This window comes from Camelus dromedarius, chromosome 13 (genome assembly GCF_036321535.1).
Source record: "Camelus dromedarius isolate mCamDro1 chromosome 13, mCamDro1.pat, whole genome shotgun sequence".
NCBI classification, from domain to species: Eukaryota; Metazoa; Chordata; class Mammalia; order Artiodactyla; family Camelidae; genus Camelus; species Camelus dromedarius.
In genome coordinates this window covers 67,668,297-67,690,939 of record NC_087448.1, presented here as the reverse complement: position 1 = coordinate 67,690,939, position 22,643 = coordinate 67,668,297, and the positions used below count along the sequence as shown (strand labels likewise).

General features: G+C 39.2%; 1 protein-coding gene across 4 annotated transcripts in view; it reads left to right on the top strand.

The window, feature by feature from the left end:
• CDK8 (cyclin dependent kinase 8) overlaps positions 1–22,643 on the top strand; it is an 85,804-nt gene that overhangs the window by 20,943 nt on the left and 42,218 nt on the right. For all 4 annotated transcript variants that reach the window (XM_064493256.1, XM_064493255.1, XM_010981641.3 and 1 more), the window contains exon 2: positions 13,520–13,595. In XM_064493256.1, the coding sequence (XP_064349326.1) occupies positions 13,520–13,595 (76 nt within the window). The remainder of the gene's footprint in view (positions 1–13,519; positions 13,596–22,643) is intronic.

Genomic DNA, 22,643 nt, shown 5'->3' with positions numbered 1-22,643 from the left:
GAATCTGTGTGGGGCCATCTTATTGAATTGTCTTACATTATTTGTCTGATTTAATTGTTTATGTCCTGAATTTTCTGGTCTCTAGTGACATCTTGTCTTCAGAGATGTCAAATTATTTAAAAAGGAATAGGAGCTGACTTGAAGAGGTTTTTACTGGACAAATTTGGGAAAATTTGGGGTAGATTTTTGTGTATTGTGTTAGGATCAAGATTTATTGTACACACTGTCATATTACTGTAACTTTATATAATAAGTCTTTATAATAAATGTAAACACAAATAGACACCGAAAACCCTACTGAGATTTTGAATGTGATTGCTTTGAATCTATAGGTCAGTTTGGGGGAGAATTAACATTTTTATGAGACTGAGCCTTCCAGTCCATGAACATGGTATACCCTTCATTTCTTTGGGACTTTAATAATTTCTCCTAGTCTTTCACAGTTTTCAGTAAAGTTTGTATACATCTTTTGTTAAGACTTACACCATGGTGTTTGATTTTTTTTTTATCCTATTGTAATTGGTATTTATTTGTTTTGTTTTCTGTTTCTTTGTTACTAGTATATAGGAATACAGCTGGTTTTTGTTATGTGGACATTGATTCTATCAATCTTTAAATTTGATTCTTAATTTTAATAATTTGTCAAAAAATTCTTCTAATTTTTGATATTATGCCTAAGATTACTCTACCATAATCTAATACACCAACACTATTTTTTGTGAAACCTATTAGATTTTCTTGAGTGCTATATTGCGTTTAGATTGGGAGTCATGAATATTTGGTATTAAAATAATGTTACATAGTTTGACTTTAGAATCTGCCAGTTGTCCAAATATTTTGTTGAACGTGATTTCTTATGTATAACAAAATTAGAGAAACCAGACCCAGGAAGATGTTAGCTCTTACCATGAACTTTCTTCTAGGAATAACTAGCATAGCTGTGTATTAAATGTGTTAATTAAAGCTGCTTTAAAAACTATAATTTTACTTATGAAAATTATGCTAATTCACACTTTTCAGAAATACTCCTTGTTTCTCTTTTACTTGTTAGCCACTTGTTAAGCATTTATTAGGTGCCTGTTGTGTCCCTTCACTGCTCAGAGTTTAGATCAATGAGCGTAGGTAGGGGTTCAGGAAGCAGATAAAATAGTTGCAGTAGAGTGATACTAATCTGATGGTAGTATGTCTGAATGTTACAGGAGCAAAGGAAAGGATCATCTAATCCATACTGGAGGAAGACCCTGTGCTAAATAGTAAAAGTGCAATTGGAGTATGATTGCTGAATACAGTATATATATATGCTGTGTAAACCTTTTCTCTTCTGCCAGGTCCCTGTGAACAGATTTCTTGAAGGTTACTTTAAATTTACCTCTTTTTGCTTTCTTTTCACTAATTAGCTAACATTAACCTGAACTGATACCTCATTATGTTGGTATTTGGGTTTTTAAGGAAAATAACATTTGTTTCTTCATATCATAAATGTAAAATGTGCTAGTTGAAATTTTGGAAAATGACAAAAATCATACATAAAACATTAAAGTGAGCACATATACAGAAAAACAAACATTCAGACTAAAAGTTCTTTCTGAGCAGTAGGTAGATGAACAAATGAAGTTGTGATATAGTCTAATCTTAAACTGGTCACAAATGTTCCTTGGACAAGATCCCATATATCCATTTTACTACAGGTTATAAGTCACTGTAATTTTTTTTGGCAGAAATATTATTAGATAACTAAATGCACCATCATCAGTTTTTGTTTAATTTTATTGTTTTTTTTAATTGTAACATGGGACTAAAAGCAGTTATAAAACTTAAACTGGATAACTCTCTTATCTCATTTAGGTGTCTTTTCTCTTTGTTTTTCTCTTGAATTTAAGGCAAAAGATAGCAAAAAAAGGATGATTCTCTTGAGTAGCATGGCTTAATTTCTGATTAAAACCTAATTCATTGAATTATTTTACTTTCCAAATTGACTTGATTTATGTATTGGCAAACATAAAAACAAAAGTCTCCTTAGATTTTTTTGGTGAGGTTCTTGATGTGTGTTAGGTAGACAGAGAGGTGAGCTTTTTTATATTTAAATAGAAAAATTACTACTTGACATGTGGAGCATAGTTTATAAAATAAGGAGCTGTATCTAATCAGAGCTGCCGTAGAGTCCAATAGTGTCTATTAAAAAATCAGGATGTGAGCCAGCCTTCATGCTCAAGCGTCGTGTAAACAGGCAGATGATTGTACTTCGGTGGTCTGCTAAACGCTTAAGCATGTTTTCACGTTCTTTAAATTGTAGATGTAATCAGGTATCAGCTGTCACTTCATTTTGTGTCTTCAGTTCTTCAGATCCTTTGTCTTCCATTGTTTTCGATCCATGGCATCCTGGAATCTGAACTCAGCACTTCTAATCCTTCAGTCCCGTCTGCACTCTTCCTGCCTCCCCACAGCACGCACACAGCTGCTTTATTCAGGACCGTAGACTTTACTGAAGTGTTTGTAAAGGAAATAGAAGAAGAGCTTCACATGCTTCAAAAGTTTCTAGTAGATGTTTTTGTTCCTGACAGTCCCTCTTCCTTTTGATTCTGCCTTCATGCAGCATCCAGCATCATTGGCTTCTCTGGTTCACCTGGATGTGCCTGCCCCATTTCAAACTCCTCTCTGTGTCCAGATTTGCATACCCGAACTCTTTACAGTGTATAGAAAAACAAAGAGACCTTTTTGAAGCCACAGTACATAGAAGCCCTAAGAGATAGTGAAGATAATTTACTGAGCTACACTTAAGTTAAAAAGCTAGACTAAATGTGACATCAGCAATGTTTGATATTTATATGTACATATAACATATCCACACTCACCCACGTATTTCGTGTGTAGGGAAGAGTTGTTATTGCTCATCTCTTAGTAGAATGGTGAAATTGGGAGTCATAGAAATGAACTCGAATACAACAATGAACTGGTAACTGCTCGAAAATTTTTTAAATTGAAATGATACATGTTCAAATTTTAAAAAGTAAAATGGTACTGCAAAACTTAGAAGGAAAGGTAGCATCTTTGGCCCCCATCCTGTTTCCTTTGTGATTTTTGCTTCTGAAAGGCAAGTACTTTCAAGTCTTGGCTATTTCCTCCCTATAATTTCAGCATAACATATTATTTCTCCTATTTCTTTATTTTTGAATTTTAGACTTTGCTTTTGATTTCCTAAAATAGAATATGAAGACTTGAGTTCTGTTACGCACTTTCTCTCGGCCCCATGTATAATTACATTTTTCCTCTTCCATCTTCATGGATGTTTTAGAACTTCCATAGAAAACCATCCTTAGTATTTCTATCACCGGTTTCCTGTGTGGGATCCTGATTTCTGGGTCTCCATCTGTCTTGAATTTACTCCCATATTTTGCTGAAGCAATTCCTTGAGTAGCTTTCTGAGAGAGGGTGAATGGAAGACACATTTTTAAAAATATTGCATGATAGAATGAAGGCATGTCCAAGAAATGCCTTCATTCTTTCATAAGCCACCCAGTCTACGATATTTTTGTTATAGCAACCTAGATGAACTGAGGCAATTTGACTGTATGCTTTAATCAAATCATGAGTAAATTTTAGCCAGGTATTGGCCTCGTACAAGGGAGTGACTGAAAATGGAAAAACCAGTTTTAAGAATAGGGGCCTTTTAGATGACATAGTCAAAGGTAACCTTAACAGCAAAAGAGGAAAGAAGATAGCTAGGAAAACAAAGAACAGAACAGTAGAGATTAAAGCATGACAGTCACTGGTCTTGATCTGTGAGTCTTGATCTGGAGGTCTTCGGTTGAAGACCTCTGCTTCCAATGATCTTTTGCTTCTGGAAGCTTCCTAAGAATCCTCAGCTTGAGGTGTCTGGTTGGAACAGTCATCCAGTGATTCAAGGCTGGGTTACACCGTTTTAATTGAGCAACATGATTCCGAGGAGTCTTAGAGTAGGTAACAGTAGGTAAGTTCTTTCCATCAGATGCAAGGCCTGTATTTCTCTGTCTCTTCCAGAAGACTGTGTCTCCAGGTTTCAGGTCACGTAGGACTTGTTCACCAGGATGTCGTACCTGCTGATGGTAAGACTGAGTATATTGAGTCCCTGGCAGAGAGTGTTTGGCCTTGTCTGCTTGCCGGAGCGTGGAGTCTAGTATCAGAGAACATACCTAGGAACGTGGGCTGGCCTGCTCTAAGTCATAACTGGAGATTGGCTGAGCTCCAGGAAGAATTGACTTCATTGTCATTAAAGCCAATGGCTTTATCTTAGGCCAGAGAAGCTTGAGAGACTCTGAGACCTTGGCTAGTATTAGTATTAATTCCCTTTGTTCTTTCTCCCTTTCTTGAAGATTGGAGGTGTTAAGGACAGTGAAGTTTCTTGAGTAAGTGGAAGGGCTTTGGAAAACTCCTTAATAACAGCTTCAGCAAAATGGGTACCGCTCATCAGAGAGAAAGATTGGAATTCCTCAGGCTGGGAACACAAAATCAAGTACTTTTTTTGTTGCTTTTGTTGTTGTTACTGTTTGAGCTGTGTATTTCCAACAAGGAAAGGTTTATGTCTACCCCATAATAAACAAAACTGGGTGAGGACTTGTTGAAAAATTGGAGGGTGACTCTGTGAACTCCTGGGGTGTAACTATCCATTTGTATTGTTGATTTTCCCAAGGCAAACAAGTGTGAGTACTTTGATGTAAAGGAACACTACAGAAAGACACTTGTACAAATATGAAATATATATCTTCAAGGGGCAGTGAAGATAAAGTAATATTTTGGCTTGGTTATGTAGGAAGGTGAGGTGGGAGGGGAGGTGAATTATCTTACTGTGACCCTAAGGTCCTGAATAAATTTATATTCCTTCCCATTGTATTTTTGATTTTGTTGTAAATCAGGAAGACTGGGTGTTACAAGGATTAGTATGAGGTATAATGATTCCTTTCTCCATAAAGTGTTCATTTGTTGGTTTTAGTCCTTCTCTTAGCTTCTGCATTTAGAGAATATTGTCCAAATTTGGGTAGATGTTTAGATGGGACAATCCAAGCCTTGATGGGTTTAGCTCCCATAACAAATGAAAATGTCATTATTTTGCTGGGTGTAGAATTCTAGATTAACAGTTGTTTTCTTTCAGTATTTTAAGATATTCTTCTGTTTTCTGTTGATTCTGTTGAGAAATCACTGTAGTCCAGTTAACCATTCCCTTGCAGGTAATGTGTCTGCATTACTGTGCTTCCTTTTTGGGTCATTTTCTCTCTGCCTGAAGATCACCCTGCTGCTGTGGTTCATAATACTCCTTGAATCTGTAATTTGTTGTCGTTAGTTTTAGAAAATTCTCAGCCATTGTCTTTTAAAATACTGGTTGTGACCTCTGTTTATTTTTTTGTTTGTTTCTTCTTTCTTGATGGGATCCAATTTTATGTATGCTAACTCTTCTCAACTGTATTGTTTATATCTCTTACTTTCTCCTTCATAATTTTCATCATTTTGTCATTCTGTTCTTAATTTTGTATAATTTATTATAATCTCTCTCCCAGTCTGTTAATAATCCCGTTTGATGTGCTTCTGCTTTTAAACTCACCCATAGTATTATTCGATGCAGTTACGTTTTTCATTTTTAGAATTTTTTCCTCCTCAGAAGTCTGTTGCGGCCTGTTCTTGGGCTTTGAGGCTGCGAGGATTCTCCGGCCTTCATCATCTCGAGCACAGCGTGCACAGTTGCACACCGCATAGACTGGGGCCCTTGTGAGTCTGTCTGTTCGCAGTTCCTGCTAGTTCTGTCTCCTTGTGAGCCTGGTTATTTTGTTATTATGTTAGATGTTATGTTTGGAAGTTTTCTGTAGAAAGAACTTTATGCCTAGGAGATAGTATCTTCTACAGTGAGCGTTTTTATTTGGTGCCTGAAGGAGCTAGCAGTCTGGGACTCCATCTCTTTTTAAGCTTTGATATTTGAAGCTGAGCTGCAGTCCTCATGAGAGCCAGGACACCTGTTCATATTGCTCTTAGAGTATTGCTCTTGAGGACCTCAGCAAAGTGCGTGGGCACTCCCTGACACCCCTTGCTTTTTCCTCCCTGGCTTTAGTGGTCCTTGGACTGTAAATTTTATCTCCTTAGCCCTACAGAACTATCCAAGGCATCATTCAGCTCCTCAATAGCCTCTTTGTAGAACTAAACATATCTCTTTGACTGTCATTAAATCCTGAGTTAGCTTGTTTAATTATCTACTTCTTGTACCATATAAATTGCTTTTATTTTATTATAGTTTTTCTTATAACCTCAGACCAGTGGTATTCTCTTTTTTGTTTGTTTGAATAACTGGAATCTTTTTTTTTTTTTCAAGTGAAATATTTGTAGAAAAGAAAAAGGCAATAAAAAGAAGATGTGTTTAGGTTGAAGCAGGGCCAAAGTCTTGATTCTTTCCTTGCTTCCTTCCCTTTACCCCTTACTGCTCCTGAGTGAGCTCATTAAAGTTTTAAGGCTCTATGAAAGTTGGAAAAGCTTCTCTTGAAAGAAAGCCTCACATCAAAAGCTTCTAAACATATTTGAGGTATATAAAGACATATAATAAAAAACATAATGAACACCTCTATTTTTCTACTTGAGGAATAAAGCTAAGTGAAAGCTCCTTGTGTGCTCTTTGTGGGCGTGAGAGTCGTGCTTGCCCACCAAAGATATCCATGTCCTTTGAAAATGTTGTTACGTGGCAACAGGAAATTAAAGTTGCAGATGGAATTAAGGTTTCTAATCAGTTGACCTTAAAGCAGGAAGATTATTCTGGATTATCTGAGTGGGCCCAGTGTAATCACAAGGGTCCTTAAAAGTGGAAGAGGAAGATAGAAGTGTTAGAGAAAGAGGTGTGACAACAGAAGCAAGGTCAGAGTGATGGCACATGAGAAGGACTTGACCCACTGTTTCTTGCCTTGAAGATGGAGGAAGAGTTCCATGAACAAAGGGATATAGTGGTTGCCTCTGTAGGTTGGAAAAGGCAGGGAAACTGATTCTCCACCTGGGCCTCCAGAAAAGAGTGCTGCCTGCTAGCACCTTCATCTTAGCTCACTGAGACCCATATTGGACTTCCAGCCTACAGATCTGCAAGATCATAAATCTGCATTATTTTAAGCCACGTTTGTGGTAGCTTGTTGGAACAGCAATAAGAAACTATTATACCCTCTCTGATCAAATTTACATCTCTCACCCTAGAAGTAATCAGCAACCTGATGTTAAAATTCCTATGAATGCCTTTATATGTCTGTATTATATATATATATATATATATATATATATATGTTACGTGGTCCTGTGCACGTGTTTAAATGTCATAAATGGTGTTGAGTGGTACTTAGTCCACAACGTTGTTTCAGACATTGTTTTTGAGACACCAACATTGGTACATATAGCTATCTCTTACTCATTTTATTGCCATAAATTTCATTGTAACTTGTGAAAACCATGTATCTGTTCTCTTGATGCATATCTGGATTGTTTGATAAACAGCTTTTTTCTGAAAGGAACCAGCATTTTAAAATGAAAAGATTTCACTGTAAAATCTTTATTTCTGGCATATCTTTCAGTTAAAACATTCACAATGTTCTATAGTTGTGCTGTCCAGTACAGTAGCCACTAGCCACATGTGGCTGTTTAAATTTAAATTAATTAGAATGGAGTAGAATGTAAAGTTCCATTCCTCATTCACACCACCCTTATTTCAAGTGCCCAGTGCTCACGTGAGGCTGGTGGCTCCTGTACTGGGCGGAGCAGACCCGGAGCGTGTCACCTCACAGAGCACTGTGTGTGTGCAGTGCTCGCCGTTGTGGGAGCCTTAGGCACGCTCTTCAGGGTCCGTGTGCCCTTCACATTACCAGAGCCCCTGCATCATGCATATCCTGACCTTTTCTTTAACAGATGATACTTGGGAGCAAGGCTGCTGAGGTCTGAATTCCAGCTAGCTGTTTTGACTTTGGCCACTACTAGACTGTTCTCATCTGTAAAATGGCACTAGTGGCCTGTTCTTGGCCTTACATGCGTTAATACATACCAAATACTTAGAATGGTACCTGGTGCGTTGTGAATGTACGCGAGCACTGGTGGTTCTTACTGCTGTAGAAGTGATGTCTGCCTGATCGCTGTAGATATTCGAGTGTGTGACCCCTCCTTTTAGTAGCAAGTTCAACAACAATACTTTCTGGGCAGTGACTCCCAGTTTCTGCCGTCTTTCCGCCTTTCCTCATGGGCATATTTCTTAAGAGTTGCTTGTTCCTTGCTTTCTGTGTACTCCTCAGCCCACTCCAGAATGGCTTCTGCTGCCACCATTCCATTAATTCTACTTGCTAATGTCACCATTCTCTACATTGCTAAACCCAGCAACACTTAGGAGCCAAGATCACAGAATGGTTAAGAATTCAGGTTCTGGATCTGTGTGGCTTGCTGGCTTTGTGACCCTGAGTATGTCGCTTACCTTCCCTAGGCCCTAATTTATTCATCTGTAAAATGGGGATAAAGAAGCTCTCTTACAGTGTTGTGAGAAAGGAATGAGTCACTACCTTTACGATTCTTCCAACATTGTGGTCCTTCAGTGGGTCCCTCCTGTCACCACCCCCGTCTTACACTTCAGCGCAGTTTCCCTTTCTGAAACATCTCTAAGTTCTGGTTTTTTATACTGCACTCATTCTTATTTTATACGTATGACTTCTCCTCCTCCTTCTGGGGGACCTCCTTGTCTTCTGCTTCAGATGTAAATGTTGGCCTTCCTCAGAGCTGGATGCCTCAGAGTCTAGATGTCAGCCTTGTTTTTTCCTCTTTCACTGTCCCCTGAGGTAGTACCGTCGATTTGCAGGCTTCAGGTGCTGTTTGTGCCCTGAGGACTGTCAAGTCTGCATCTCCAGGCCAGGCCTGGGTTCTGAGCTCCGGACTCATTCATATGCTCATCCACACACTCCATTCTGATGTATCACACGTTTCTCAAACTGAACGCATTCAAATTTGAACCACTTCTTAGTATTCTCCTTTGTATTTAGTGGCAACATTATTCACCCAATCGCTTATGAGTTATCTTGGATGCATTTCTCTGTCAGTGCCCAATATTGCAGGCGGTCACCAAATCCTGTTGACCCTTATGTCCACAATATAACCCATTCTGTGCATGTCTCACTTTGTAAGTTTTCTTCCTTTCTTCTCTCTGCTCTTTTTTCCTGAAGCTCCTACTTATTTGTGTATTGGATTTCATGGACTGGTTCTCTGGTGTCCTGACTTTCGTTCCCATTTCTTTACCTTAGTTTTATTGCTCTGTTTTCTAGGCTGCTTCTTCAGTTTACCCTCCGTCCCGCCAGCTGCTGCTGGGAGGGGAGGCTTGTGCTCTGCTCTCTGCTGTTGGAGGGTTTCGCTGTGCAGACCTAATTGGTTCTCAGCTTTGTCCGCTCTCAGCTTCTGGTTTAGTTTTCTTGGATCCTCTTAATCAGCTCCTCTTTGTCCACTTACATTCTGGCTTCCAAATTTTTATGCTGTCTTCTTCCATTTTTCATCCTTTATGGGTTTATGTCTTTAAAACATTTCCTTTCCCATAGTTTTTAGTAGGATTTAGGAGGGGAGTGAAGTTTGATATCTGTGTTCAGTACGTTATTTTGCCTAAACAAGACTCATTTTTTAACCCCTCTTTTACCACCATTTTACATTTGCGACTCATCCTCCCATGTGTTAAAGGCAAGCGTTCATCATGGCCGCGCCCTCTTCTTTCTGCTCTTCTCACGTTCACACGCTGTCTCGGCTTTGATTTATTTGTTTTTAAAGGTGCTATTTTGTTGTCATACTCACTTGTTTTGTACACTCCTTGAAGTGAAGTACACATACTTTGCACCCTCTCTGGAGGCAGCTGGCATAAGTGCCCCCCCCCGCCTCTCCCTTGGGTGGGGCTGTGGGCGTTCTTCCCTGATGCTAAGCTGCTGCCGCTTCCCTTTGCTCCTTGCTGAGCGTTGAGACCCCGGCTGTGCTGCTGTGGTTTCGTGCCAGCTGTTCCCCTTCCCGGGGTGTCTCGTGTAACTCCTGATCTCCTTCCCAACCCCTCCGTCCTTTCCTGACACACTTCTTAAGTCCTAAGACTCTCTGCTTCAGTAGACTCTTTCTGAAGCTTTCTTGCAACCCTTGAAGGTGCAGTTGACCATCCCTCTGCTTGTAGTGCAGAGCTAGGAAGTGAATCTTTTTCTAATCCAGTGTGCTTTTTTACTAAAAAGTGACTGTGTGAATGGCTAGATAAATAAGTGAGCTCTGTAAACCACAAAACACTGTTATATTATGACCGTAATTATGTTAAGTGATTTTCAAGAGACAGTTGCCTTTTTGATAATCATACATCTTTCTAAAGCTTCATTTTTAATTCTCCCATTTTACTTTTCTGATAATTTTATAAAATATAAAACATGAAACTACTTGGGATAGGGGAGAGGACTGATTTCAGATTAGAATTTTTTAGTTCCTTGCAGAGAAATTTCCACATAATGACTTGGCCGTTCTTAAATAAAGCCCAGGGCTAGTGAATGGTTAAATCTCTGGCTAAATTTATTTCCTCTCAGAGCACTCTCTCTCCTTAAAGGGCTCAAGTCTAGGACGTTATCCTCAACGGTAGACATAACAGAGTGTTGCACTCTTGGGTTGACCATGTGGTTAAATTAATAACATGCGCATGAAAGTTGGGGTCTTAGTCTGACCCCAATTGCATTTTATTTTTGTGTCACCCTCTTTAATACCCTTTCAAGTCTTTCAGAAATCACTTAGACTTGGTGAATATTAGCTATAGATATTCTTAATGTATTTTTAATATAATGTGTGCCCATGGTGCTTTACTAGAAAGCACTTGTAAAACTGTCATAAAACAAATCTTTTTTTTTTTTTTTTTTCAGAAAAATAATGTAACTGGGACTTGTTTTTGCAACTAAGGATTTGGTGTAAATATATCATAAAAACAAAGATAAAGTTATGTAAGCTTTATTAACAATTTAAAATAATAAAGTATTAAATAAACCTGATAGTTTTTTTTTAAGGACTTACTCATTTGTTCACTCAACTCCACTCTCTTCAGAACTCCAGCTCTACCACTCTGCCCTCAGTTTTAGTATTTGACCTCATCTCCAACATCAGAAAAATGTGAAAGCCATCAGAATGAGGAATCCCTGGCTTTTTGCCTCTGAACCAACTTCTTTGCACCCGTGTCTCTCCTTCCCTCCAGCCGCTTTCCTCCTGCTGCAGAGGAGGACGCATCTCCCCTTCCAGCTCTGAGTCTCATCTCTCCCCAGTGTTCTGGTCTTTGCTCTTCCGGTTTTCCCTGTCACCTCCTTTCCCGTGGGTTCTTCCTCTCAGTACTAAACATATTGAAGTCTCTTCCATCTTAAAAAAGTTCTTTAACCTTGTATGTAACTCTGCTGCCTTAATTTCTCCCCGCCAAAGAATCACCTGCATGTACTGTCTCAGCCGAGTTAGGCCCCGTTCGGCCCTCGGCCCCGTGCGGTGCAGACCCCGCCACCGCACCACCGCACCGCCCCTCCACCGCGCCACCGCGCCACTCCGCCAGCCCGCCACCGCGCCACCCCGTCACCCCTCCACCGCACCACCGCACCACTCCACCACCCCGCCACCGCACCACCGCAGTGGGTTTTGCCTCATCCAGCACCAAAGTCTGTGGACGCGACTCGGCCCTCGCCTCGCTAGACCTCTCTGCGCTTTTGATGCTGTTTACTGTCCTGCCCTCTTGGGGGAGTCTCTTTCTCGACAGTCCTTCTGTTCGGTCTCCCCTCACGTACTCTGGTGGCTCTGATGGCTGCAGGTATGTGCTGATGTCCTCAGCTTTCTCTTGGGCTTTAGACATGTTTGTTCAGGTTACCATCCCCACGTGGGTGTCTCACAGGGGACCTGTACCTCCCGGCTCCCTCAGAGCTCTCCCTCCTGCTGCGTTTATTCAGTGCGTAAGGTTGTCGTTAGCCTGTTCGCCGAGGCCGACGTCGTTGTCTCCGATGCCTCTTCCTTCTCATCCCCGGCATTCTGTCCCCAAGTGCTGCAGGTTCCACCTCACAGCTCCGGTCCGTCTGCTCTCCGCAGCAGCCACCGTCACCTCTCACCCGATGTCACCTGCGTCATTCTAACACTGTTGACTTCTGACTGGTCTCTGCCTCCTGCTCTTATTTACTCCCCCGAAGCCTTCAAAAGGCAGCCAAAGATGTTTGCCCCAAACAAAATAGAATGGATATTCTCCTGTTTAAAAATCTTTAATGGAATACTTCCTCTTGTTCTTGGAGTAAAAAGACTTTTATGATCTGGTTCCTAATTATATTCCTGGCCTCATCTCCCATTGTTTACTATATCTGTTCTTCAAATGATTTTCCCTTACCTCACATGCCTTCATACTGTGTTCCCCTCTTAACTCACTCACACACACACCCACACACACACCCCTTAAATTAGCAGTTCTCAAAAGTGTGATCTGGGAGCCCCTCGGTGTCCCCAAAATCCTTTCAGAGGGTCTGCAAGATCAACACTGTTTTCATAATAGTGCTGTGTTGTGTGCTTTTTCACTCTGACTCTCACGCGTGTGCAGTGGGGTTTTCTCAAAGGTGATGTAACGTGGTGATGTAACGTGATGATACCGTTGCCCTGGTGGCTCATGGATATCATGCTTTTGTAGGTATCTTTTTAAAAATTCCCATTTTTAAAGTCAAAGAGGGTTAACGTAGGTAGATATAACAAAAGCTCTTCAGGGTCCTCAGTGATATCCAAGAGAGTAAAGGGGTCCTGAGTCCAAAAAGGCTGGGAACTGCCATTGCAGCCTCAGTGAGGTGGTGTTTCCTTGGAGAAGGCTTTGCTTGGGTCTCCACCCGTGGCTTTCGGGGAGCCTCTGCGGTTTGTGAAGGCCCCGTTGGAGCACTCGCCACATCGCATTGTGGTGGGTTATTCACCTTTCAGGGCCGGCGGACCCGGGGGGAACTCTGCTGTATCCCCAGGACTGAGCATAGTTCTGGAGACATAGTAAGTGCTCAGTAAACACTTGCTGAGTGAATCTCTTTGAAGGTATTTGGAGACGTAAGGACTGTACCATGTTTTACATCCTATCATTTTGTAGTTTAGTGATACATTCATTTCTTAGTTTTCTTGGCCCCTAATATCTGAATGGGCTTTAAGAAAGCAACTCTTGTTTTATGTGTATGTATCTTGTGTACACACGCATGCGTGCACGCACGGAGAGAGGGAGCGTCTGCACGTTATAGCAGAAAGAGCCTGTCATTGGGAGTCAGGAGCGTCATCTCTGAATCTTTGTCTTCCTCAAATAACCACAGGGCCTTGAATAAGTCTTTTTATTCCTTTGAATCTAACTTCCCTCATCAAGTAGTGGAATTGGACTAGATCATTTAAAATGTTTTTCCCATATGAAATTTGTGAGTGTATGTTGAAAGTGTCAAAGTATATGTGATTTATATGTATTTATATTTTTTATTAAAAATACACATACTTTTAGATATATCTGTATATTAAAATAACTTTGTTTTTACAGGAAAGATGATAAAGACTATGCTTTAAAACAAATAGAAGGAACCGGGATCTCTATGTCGGCATGTAGAGAAATAGCAGTAAGTGAAGCTCTTTTTATCATCATTATTATCAGCTGGCTTATGGGTGTCCATTCTGTAGGTCTCTGGATTGTATTTGTCACATAGACACATTCATTGAAAGTTGAGATATATTTTTGTCAAATATCTATAGAAAAGTACATTTTTTTTCCTGTAAATATATTTTTATTGAAGCATAGTCAGTTTATAATGTTGTATCAATTTCTGGTGTCTAGCATTGTGCTTCAGTCACACATGCATTTGTTTTTTGAAGAGAAGTAAAGGTGGCAAGTCATTCTAGCAAAAAAATTCTATATAAATTTATTTATTTGGGATTAAGTAAATCTCAGTTGTTTATGTAAGTACGTATTTTTCCCAGAAATGTCACTAAATAGGTAAAGGTGCAGTTTTTCTTATTAACTCATCAAACGCAGTAAAAATGGTATGTTAGTTCATATCAATACTATTTCTCTTTTAATAAGATGAGATAAATTACTCATTACTTATGTGAACTTAAAATGAGATTGTGTCATTTGATTTTTCATTGTATCTGCCTTTTCATTTGAATATGTAAAAACACATGCCTTTTTCTTTTGGAAGCGAACCATTGCCATATGGTAATTAGAAACTCATTTTGATCCTGAAGGAAAATACTTTTCACGTCGTTAATGCATTACTAAATAATTATTCATAATTTAAAGTGAGTATTACTCCCATGAGACTTTACTTCAGTTTTTCCTGTTGTAAAACCATGGGTCCAAATTTGTCTTTTCTGTCTTTAATCAGAATATTTTAGAATATATATGTTATAATAATCTGCTTTGATTGCTTTCAGCCATCTGTCTACACAGACATAGGCTATTGTGAACTGGAGGTATTAATTTAAATAGTTTTACTCATTTAACAGATTCTATACTACTGGGTTTTCAACTAACGGTCATTTATTGTGTAACATGTTGACAGGAACTAAACTAAGTGAAAGTAAAGAAACGTAGAACAAGTCAGGTTTCCTGGCCTTAAGTGTTACACGCTGCGAGGAAAGAGACCTGTAAGTGTTACACCAGTGCTGATAGCGGTGTGCGGCGCACTGCGGTCCAAGCGTACAGAGACTGGGAAAGGGTGTGCCTCTGAACTGGAGAATCGAGGAAGGCTTTAGAATTTGGAGGGCATGTAAGAGTTCCCTCCATGAGAGGAGAACAGGAGTGAGATGGGGACATTCTTAACCAGAGGTATACCGTATTGGAAATGGTATTTCATTTAACTGATACATTTTTCATGCTCCTGAACCTTGAGGCAAGACATCTGTACACTAAATGTCAGTTCTCTACACTCTAGTTTTAAAGAATTAAATCTGTTGAACTGTGGTCAGTGATGTTGGATGCCATGAGAGTGGTTACCTTTGGAGAGATGGGGGGACCAGAGCAGGAGACGAGAGAGCTTTCAGGGTGCTAGTGATGTTCTGTTTCTCGATTTCACTCTGGGTCTGGTCATGTTGGTTTCACGTGAGAAAACTCACTGAGCTGTGTGCTTGCCGATCATGTGCTTTTCTCTGTCATGATTATACTTCAGTACAAAGTTTTAAAAACAAACAAAACCCCACTTCATTTCAGGAACCGACATTCTTAGCTTTTTTCTACGTTGATAACTGTAAGTAAAGTTAAGCACAAAAAGGACCACGGAAGCTTACTCTTAATGTACTTGATTGTGGTTCTTTGACCTAAGGTGAGCAGCAGTTTTTAATTTTGATGGTGTCTAATTTACTAGTTTTTTCCTTTTATGACTGTTGTTTTCTGTGTCGGGCTTTTTCTGCTCACTGATTGTGAAGATATTTCCCTCTTTTCCTTCTAAATTCTTACAATTTTAGTTTTACCTTTAAGTCTGTGATCTACTCACTTCATCTGTGTTTGCAGTCTGGCGTAATGTTTGAGCCTCTCCTCCCCTCACCTCAGGTAGCTTGGACAGTTGTTGTAGCACTTTTTGGAAAGATTCTTCCCCATTGAATTCCTTTGGAACCTTTGTAAAAAATTAAACGACTGTAAATGTGAGACTTTCTGGGCTCTGTTCTCTTCCATTGATCTCTTCTCTATGCTCAGCTAATAATAGGTCGCTCTGCTTTACAGCAAGACTTGAGGTAAGGTGGCGTAAAGCCACTAGCTTTACTCTTTGTTTCAGGGTTGTTTGGGCTATTTTAGGTCCTTAGCGTATAAATTACTGAATCAGCTAGTAATTTGTTTCTTAAAAATGCCTACTGGGATTATAGTTTGCGTCAGTTTAGAAAGAATTGACATCTGAATAATATTGAAACTTACAGGCATGAATCGTAGAAAGATATACTTTCTATTTTTTAAGATTTTCTTCAATTTTTCTCAAAAATTTTATAGTTTTTTAGTATGGAGGCTTTACACATTTTTTGTTAAATTCATTCCTAAGGATTTTATGTTTTCTGACATTATTATAAATGAGATTATTTTAAAATTTTTATTTTCCACTTGTTTGCTTCTTAGAAACTTAGCAATAGGATTGATTTTTTAAAAATATTATTTATTACATATATTACGTAAATTGTGTTCTAAGTTCACTGATAGGTTTGGTTATATCTTGGGATTTCTCCATAAATAATGATGTCACCTGTGAATAGGAGTAGTTTTATTTCTTTCCGTCTTTATGCTTTCAATTTGTTTCTTTCATATTGTGTTGCTGGAACCTCTCAGACGATGTTGAGAAGTGGTGAGAGCCATCGTCTTGGACTTGTTCCCAATCTTGGCAGAAAGTATTTTCGGTGTTTCACCATCAAGTGGAATGCTAGCTATAGGTTTTCTATAGATGCCATCAGTCAGATTTGGGAAGTTCCCTTCTGTTTTCTTGTAAATGGTAATGAGTTTTATGAAACACTTCTTTCTGCATGTACTGATGTGACCATATAGTTTGTCTCTGTTACATGGGTAGGCTACATCGATTACTGTCTAATATTTATCCAATTATGCAGTTTTGAAATAATCCCTGCTTGGTTATATATATTACTGAATTTGAATTACTAATGTGTTAAGGAGTTTTACATTTTGTTTTTTGGTTTCTTTTTCTTTAAAGGAATTTTAGGTCTTTTGGGGGATGTTGGTCTGTGGTTCTTGTGATATCTTTGTCTTTAGGTCCAAGTCGTACTGTCCTCACAGAGCAAGTTAGGCAGTCTTTCTTCGCCCTCTACATTCTGACGGAGTTTCTCCGGGGTTGACAGTTACCCTTCCTTAAATGTTTGACAGAATTCACCAAACTGTTATTATTTCCTTAATAGATATAGAGCTCTTCACATTTAATGTTTCATCTTGTGTTTGATAAGTTGTATTTTTTGTGTAATTTGTTCATTTTGTTTAAGTTGTGGAATTTATTGGCACAAAGCAACAGCAATAATATTCTCTTAATCTGTTTTCACAAATGTTGCTTCCATGGTAATGTCCCTATTTCATTGTGGATTTTGTTAATCTGTGTTTTGTCTGTATCATTGTATTTTGCTCTTACCTTTATTCTTTCTTTCCTTCTACTTACTTCTGACCTACATTTCTTTTTTATCTTCTTAAGGTAGACCTTAGGGCATTGATTTTTAAACTGTTGTTTTCTAATATCAACAACTAAAAGTATAAATTTCCCTCTAAGCTCTTTTAAATTTCATAAATTTTGTCACATTGTATTTTGATTATCATTTAGTACAAAAGGATTTCAGTTTTCTTTGTGATCTTTTATTCATGGATTATTTAGAAATATATTATTTAATTTTAAATATGTGAGGCTTCCCAGATAATTTATTGTTGTCATTTACTAATTTTGTTCTATTGTGGTCAGAGAAAAGAGACTATGTTTTAGAGATACATACTGAAATATTTATAAATGACATCATATGATGCCTGGGATTTACTTCAAAATAATTCAATGTGAGGTGGGAGAAGTGGGTATGAATATAGATAAAATAGAATAGGTAGTGAGTGGATAATGATACATGGAGGTTTGTTTTATTTTACTATTGTATTTTATTTACTTTTGAAATTTTTTCTATAATAAAAAATCAAAAAGAAAAAACATCCCATCTTTCTAGCAAGTATTATCAGACCTCTCCCTCCACGTATTAAATATTCCTCTGAAAAACCCATCTCCCCACCACTCACCTCCATTATTCTCTTGTGATCTGCACTCAGTTTGTTCCTTTCATAGCACTCATTACAAATCATAATCTCTTTGTTTGTTACCTTATTTTCTGTTTGTCATCCCTACCCCCACCTAACACATTTCTTCCCCAGTGTGTACCATGTCTGACACACAGTCTTTGGCTCAGTAAGTAATTATAAAAGGGAGGGGAGAAGGAAAGAACTCTGAGAATTTCTACTGAAGTTAGGAGCGTTGTATACACTCATCCTCAGTGTGTTACACGTGGTTTGTTGTGTATTTCCAGAATTTCCTGGGAGCTGCAGTCCCTTTAACTGAGTGGTGTTCAGGCTGTGTCTCAGTGGACCATCTGTACCACAGGGCCGCCTTGTAGTTGGGCTGCTTTGAAAGCTCACGTTTGCTTTAGCCTAGGCACCTCAGGCTTTTTTTTTTTTTTTTTTTTAATCAATTTGCAAGAATTCAGTTGAAGAAAAGTTGTCCACAGCTTAAAAAATTTTTTTTGAAATCATTTTGGAATAATTTTCTTGATGCTTTTATAGTAATTTCAACTCGACTATCATACTTAGGGCATAAATTTAGAATTTATTGTTTTTGCTATATTGTAAATTTTTAATATTTGAAATCAATGTTTTGAGAATATTAGAGGTTTACTTACCTATTTTTTCACTCACCACTGTAAGTGGCATTTATTGACAGTTTTAAATATTATTAATTTATTTTTCATATATTTGTACTGTTAGAGTTCACATTGAGATACTGTGTGACACAGTTGGAATGAATTAAGTTTATGATGAATGATGATTTAAAACATTTGTATTTTTTAGCAGTGATCTTAGTACTCAGGAAATTATAAGATTTTTATTTCCAGTAGAATTAGGAAAACTTAGATGATCTCTGCTGAAAACCATTATATAAATTTTTTTAAACCTTTCCTTTAAACATTTTTAAACATAAAATCTTCAGAAAGGCAAAAATACTTTATACAGTGTCAAGAAATAGGCATCTGCCTTCTGTGGGCTCTGTGTGGGGTGGTGAAGCCCATTGGGTGTGAAGCCTGCACGGCGCCCTCGCCGGGTTGGAGCACCGGCCTCAGGGTCGCGGGAGCCAGGTGACCTGAGCTCTTACCCTGGCTGTCCCGCTTAAGTAGCCTGTAGGACGCAGAGCAGGTCACTCAATCCCCCTGTGTTTTACTTTACTCTTTGTAAAGTGAGAATAATAATATCTTATAGGGTTATTTTGCTTGAGGAGCTTAGGGCACTTCTTGGGGCACAGTGAACTCTGGGTGCATGTTCGCTTCTCAGGGACTGTCAGCAGCGCCACAGCCACAGCCGAGCACTGCCTGGGACTTGGACTTGGACTTGGACTTGGACTTGTGTATGGCGGGGGACCCCAGCAGACGGTCTCAGCACATTTTCTGTCCTGGGACTTCGTGCTGCATCCACCGCAGGGCCTGGCATGTAGCAGGCATTCAGTAAATGCTAGCCCTGCTAAATGTAGCACAGCTCCCTGGGCTTCTGGAAGTACTTCAGTGTAAATATTTACTTAGAGGCAGTTCCCTGCTGAGCCTCTCAGTTCCAGCTCCAGCCCTGCAGTGACCCGTCTCCCAACATAGAGTGTTTTACTTACTCAGTAGTAATAGTTACTTACTGGATTAGTTTGCCCAGGCTGCCATAACAGAGTACAGGCTGGGTGGCTTAAACAACAGAAACTTCTGTCCTTAATGGGGGAGGCTGTTGGTCCAGGATCAGGGCGCCTGCACAGGCCTCTCTTGGTTTGCAAGTGGCCACCATCTTCACCTGCTTGCCTCTGTGCGCCCTCATCGCCTTTTCTTATAAGGTTACCATTCAGGTTGGATTAGGGCCCATCCCACTGACCTCCTTTTAACTTAATTGCCTCTTTAAAGGCCTTATGTCCAAATACGTATAGTCACATTCCGAGGTACCAGGGGTTTGGGTTTCAACACAAGAATCTTGGGAGAACATAGTTCAGTCCATAACACTTACTGTTACTTGTTGCCGTCGTCATAGTACCTACTCACTGGTAAAATCATTACCCTCAAAGACTTATTTGACTAATCAGATGGATTTTTAAAAAATAGAATGGATTTTTTGATGGAAGCAATGATCTTAGTCCATAGCTCAGAAGCCAAAGGGTGTGTTGTATGATGTCCTTTAGTTGGTATGTATTGTTTATTCGTGAATTCAGTTATTCCTGTATTCACCAAGTATTTAATGAGAACCTGCCAGGTACGAGGCAGTGTGCTCGAAGCTGGCAGGGCAGTCATGAGCAAAACACAGTGCCTGCCATTGTCCCGTTAGTATATACATAAAATATCTGTGTCTCTGGATTGTAGGACAGGCTATTCCCCTGGATCTCAGGTCTTGGGAGGTATTGGTGTTAGACCATAGAGTACTGGCTTTGTATTTTAGAAATTAATTAATTAACATTAAAAGCATTTAAATCTGCTACTTAGGAATGTGACCTTGAGCAAATTGTTTAATCCTTTTAACCCTATTACCCCTCTGGTAAATAAGAGTAACATAAATATTTCATTGGGTAGTTCACGATTAAGTGAGATATTGCATGTCATATGCTCAGCCCCGTACTTGGCACCTAGGAAGAGCTGAATGTAATGGTTGCTGTCCTCCCCTCCCCTCCCCTCCCCTCCCTGTCCCTTCCCTTTCTTTCTCTTTCTTTCTTTCTCTCTCTCTCTCTCTCCCCCTCTCCCTCCCCCTCCCCACCTCCCCTTCCTTCCTTTTCTTTTCTTTCTTTTTTTTTTTTTTTTAAATACAGGAGCTAAACTTCATCTTGGGGGTGAGGTTGAGGCAATAGCCAAGAATAGCTTTATATATAGGTTCCTAATAATTGGAGAGAGCGTTTGCCAAAGCTTTGGAGTTTGTTTGTTGTCATTTCTACCCTGCTTGTTTCCAGAAAGGATTTGAACTAGCTTCCCAGCTGAGAAGTGTGTTCCAGTTGTGAGGTAATGGAGAAAGCCCTGACCCAGAACTGAAACGAACTTAGCGCCAGATCCGGCTCTTCCAGCCAGCTGGGCGATCCCGGGCCACCCCGACGGCAGGCTTTCCCGTACCACAGTCTGTGCCTTGTTTATTAATAGGAAGTGGTCCCTTTTAGATATTGGCCTTCAGTTTCTGAGCATTTGTATATGATCTCTAGAGTCTCATAAGTTTGAGATGATATTCTAAAAGCAGAAATATGTAACCTGAATTTAATCTTGCTTCTGAATAAAATAATCACTTTCGAGAGAAAAATCATTGATATAAGTGACTTAATATGTAGTCCACTCATAGTCTTTCCTTCGCTGAATTCGTTCCAGAGCCCTCATATATTGTTAATGTTACATTGATGTTGACTGTTGTTTTGGTGACAGTGTTCTTATAAAAGGTGCTGAGGTCCTAAGTTCTGAGACCTTGACGTGCTCACGTGGCTGTCATGTGTCTGGAAGGCACTGCGTAAGTCAGTTCTGACTGATAAGGCTTAACATCAGGCTTCAGGAAAGGTTTTCTCTTGTCATTGTTGCTGTTGTGTTTGTTGGTGGTGGGGTGGGAATGCTTTCTAACTGACGGACTATTACGGCTGCTTGGGTTATTACATGGAGATAAAATAAGGAGATGAAAGATTTTAAATAAAAGAATACTCTTCTAGGAGATGAGAAAGGTTAACAAACCCATGAAAATATGTTCTATTTGGATGCTTCTGTCTGTATAAGCTCTTTATGACTTTGAAAAGTTTACAAAATTTTCATCAATTTTCCTTTATAATTTAAATTCCTGAAAAAATAGATTCTGTATCTCACAGAGTTACAGATCTTAATTCTGATCTGACATCTGGTGGTGATGAATGTTGTTTTTTTTTACTAATGTTGCAATTACAGTTGGCCCTTTGTATCCATGAATTCAACCAACCACAGATAGGAAATATTTGGGGAAAAAAATTTCCAGAAAGTTCCAAAAAGCGTAGTTTGAATTTACCACACTCCAGCAACTATTTACGTAGCACTTACATTGTATGAGATATTATAAGTAATCTAAAGGCTTAAAGTATATAGGAGGATATGGGTAGGTTATATATGTAAATGCTATGCCATTTTATATAAGGGACTTGAGCACTGGGTGATTTGGGTACCACTTGGGGCCAGGTGGGGTGAGGGGTGATCCTGGAACGAGTCCTTCTCAGATATTGAGGGGTGACTGTAGTTAGTTTTTTGAAAGAATTACAAGCTACAAATTTATTTTGAGTTCAGTTGTCTTGTGATGTCAAAACACAGACAACTAGCAGAATGAGAGAAAATATTTGTAAATCATACATCTGATAAGGGGTTAATATCTAGACTACATAAAGGATTACAGCTCAGCAGCAACAAAAAAATCCAATTCAGAAATAGACAAAGGACTTGAGTAGACATTTCTCCAAAGAAGATGCACAGGTGACCAATAAGCACATGAAAAGAGGCTTAACGTCATTAGTCATTAGTCATTAGGCAATTGCAAATCAAAACCACAGCTTATGGTTTTGAGATACCACATCATACCTATTAGGATGTGGCTATTATAAAAATTTTTTAAAAAGGAAAATAAATGGTGGTGAAGGTGTGGAGATACTGGAGCCCTTCATGCATTGCTGATGGGAATGTGAACTGGTACAACTGCTGTGAAAACCAGTTTGGTGGTTCCTCCAAGACTTAAGGACAGCATTGTCACATGATCCAGCAATTCCACTCCTAGGTACTTACCCAAAGAATTGAGAGCAGGAACTCGGGTACCTGTACACAAATGTTCACAGCAGCATTATTCACAGTAGCCTAAATGTGGAATGGAAACGACCAGTGTCCATTAGCTGATGATGGGTGAACAACGTGTGGTTTATATGTGCAATAGAATGTATTCAGCCATTAAAAGG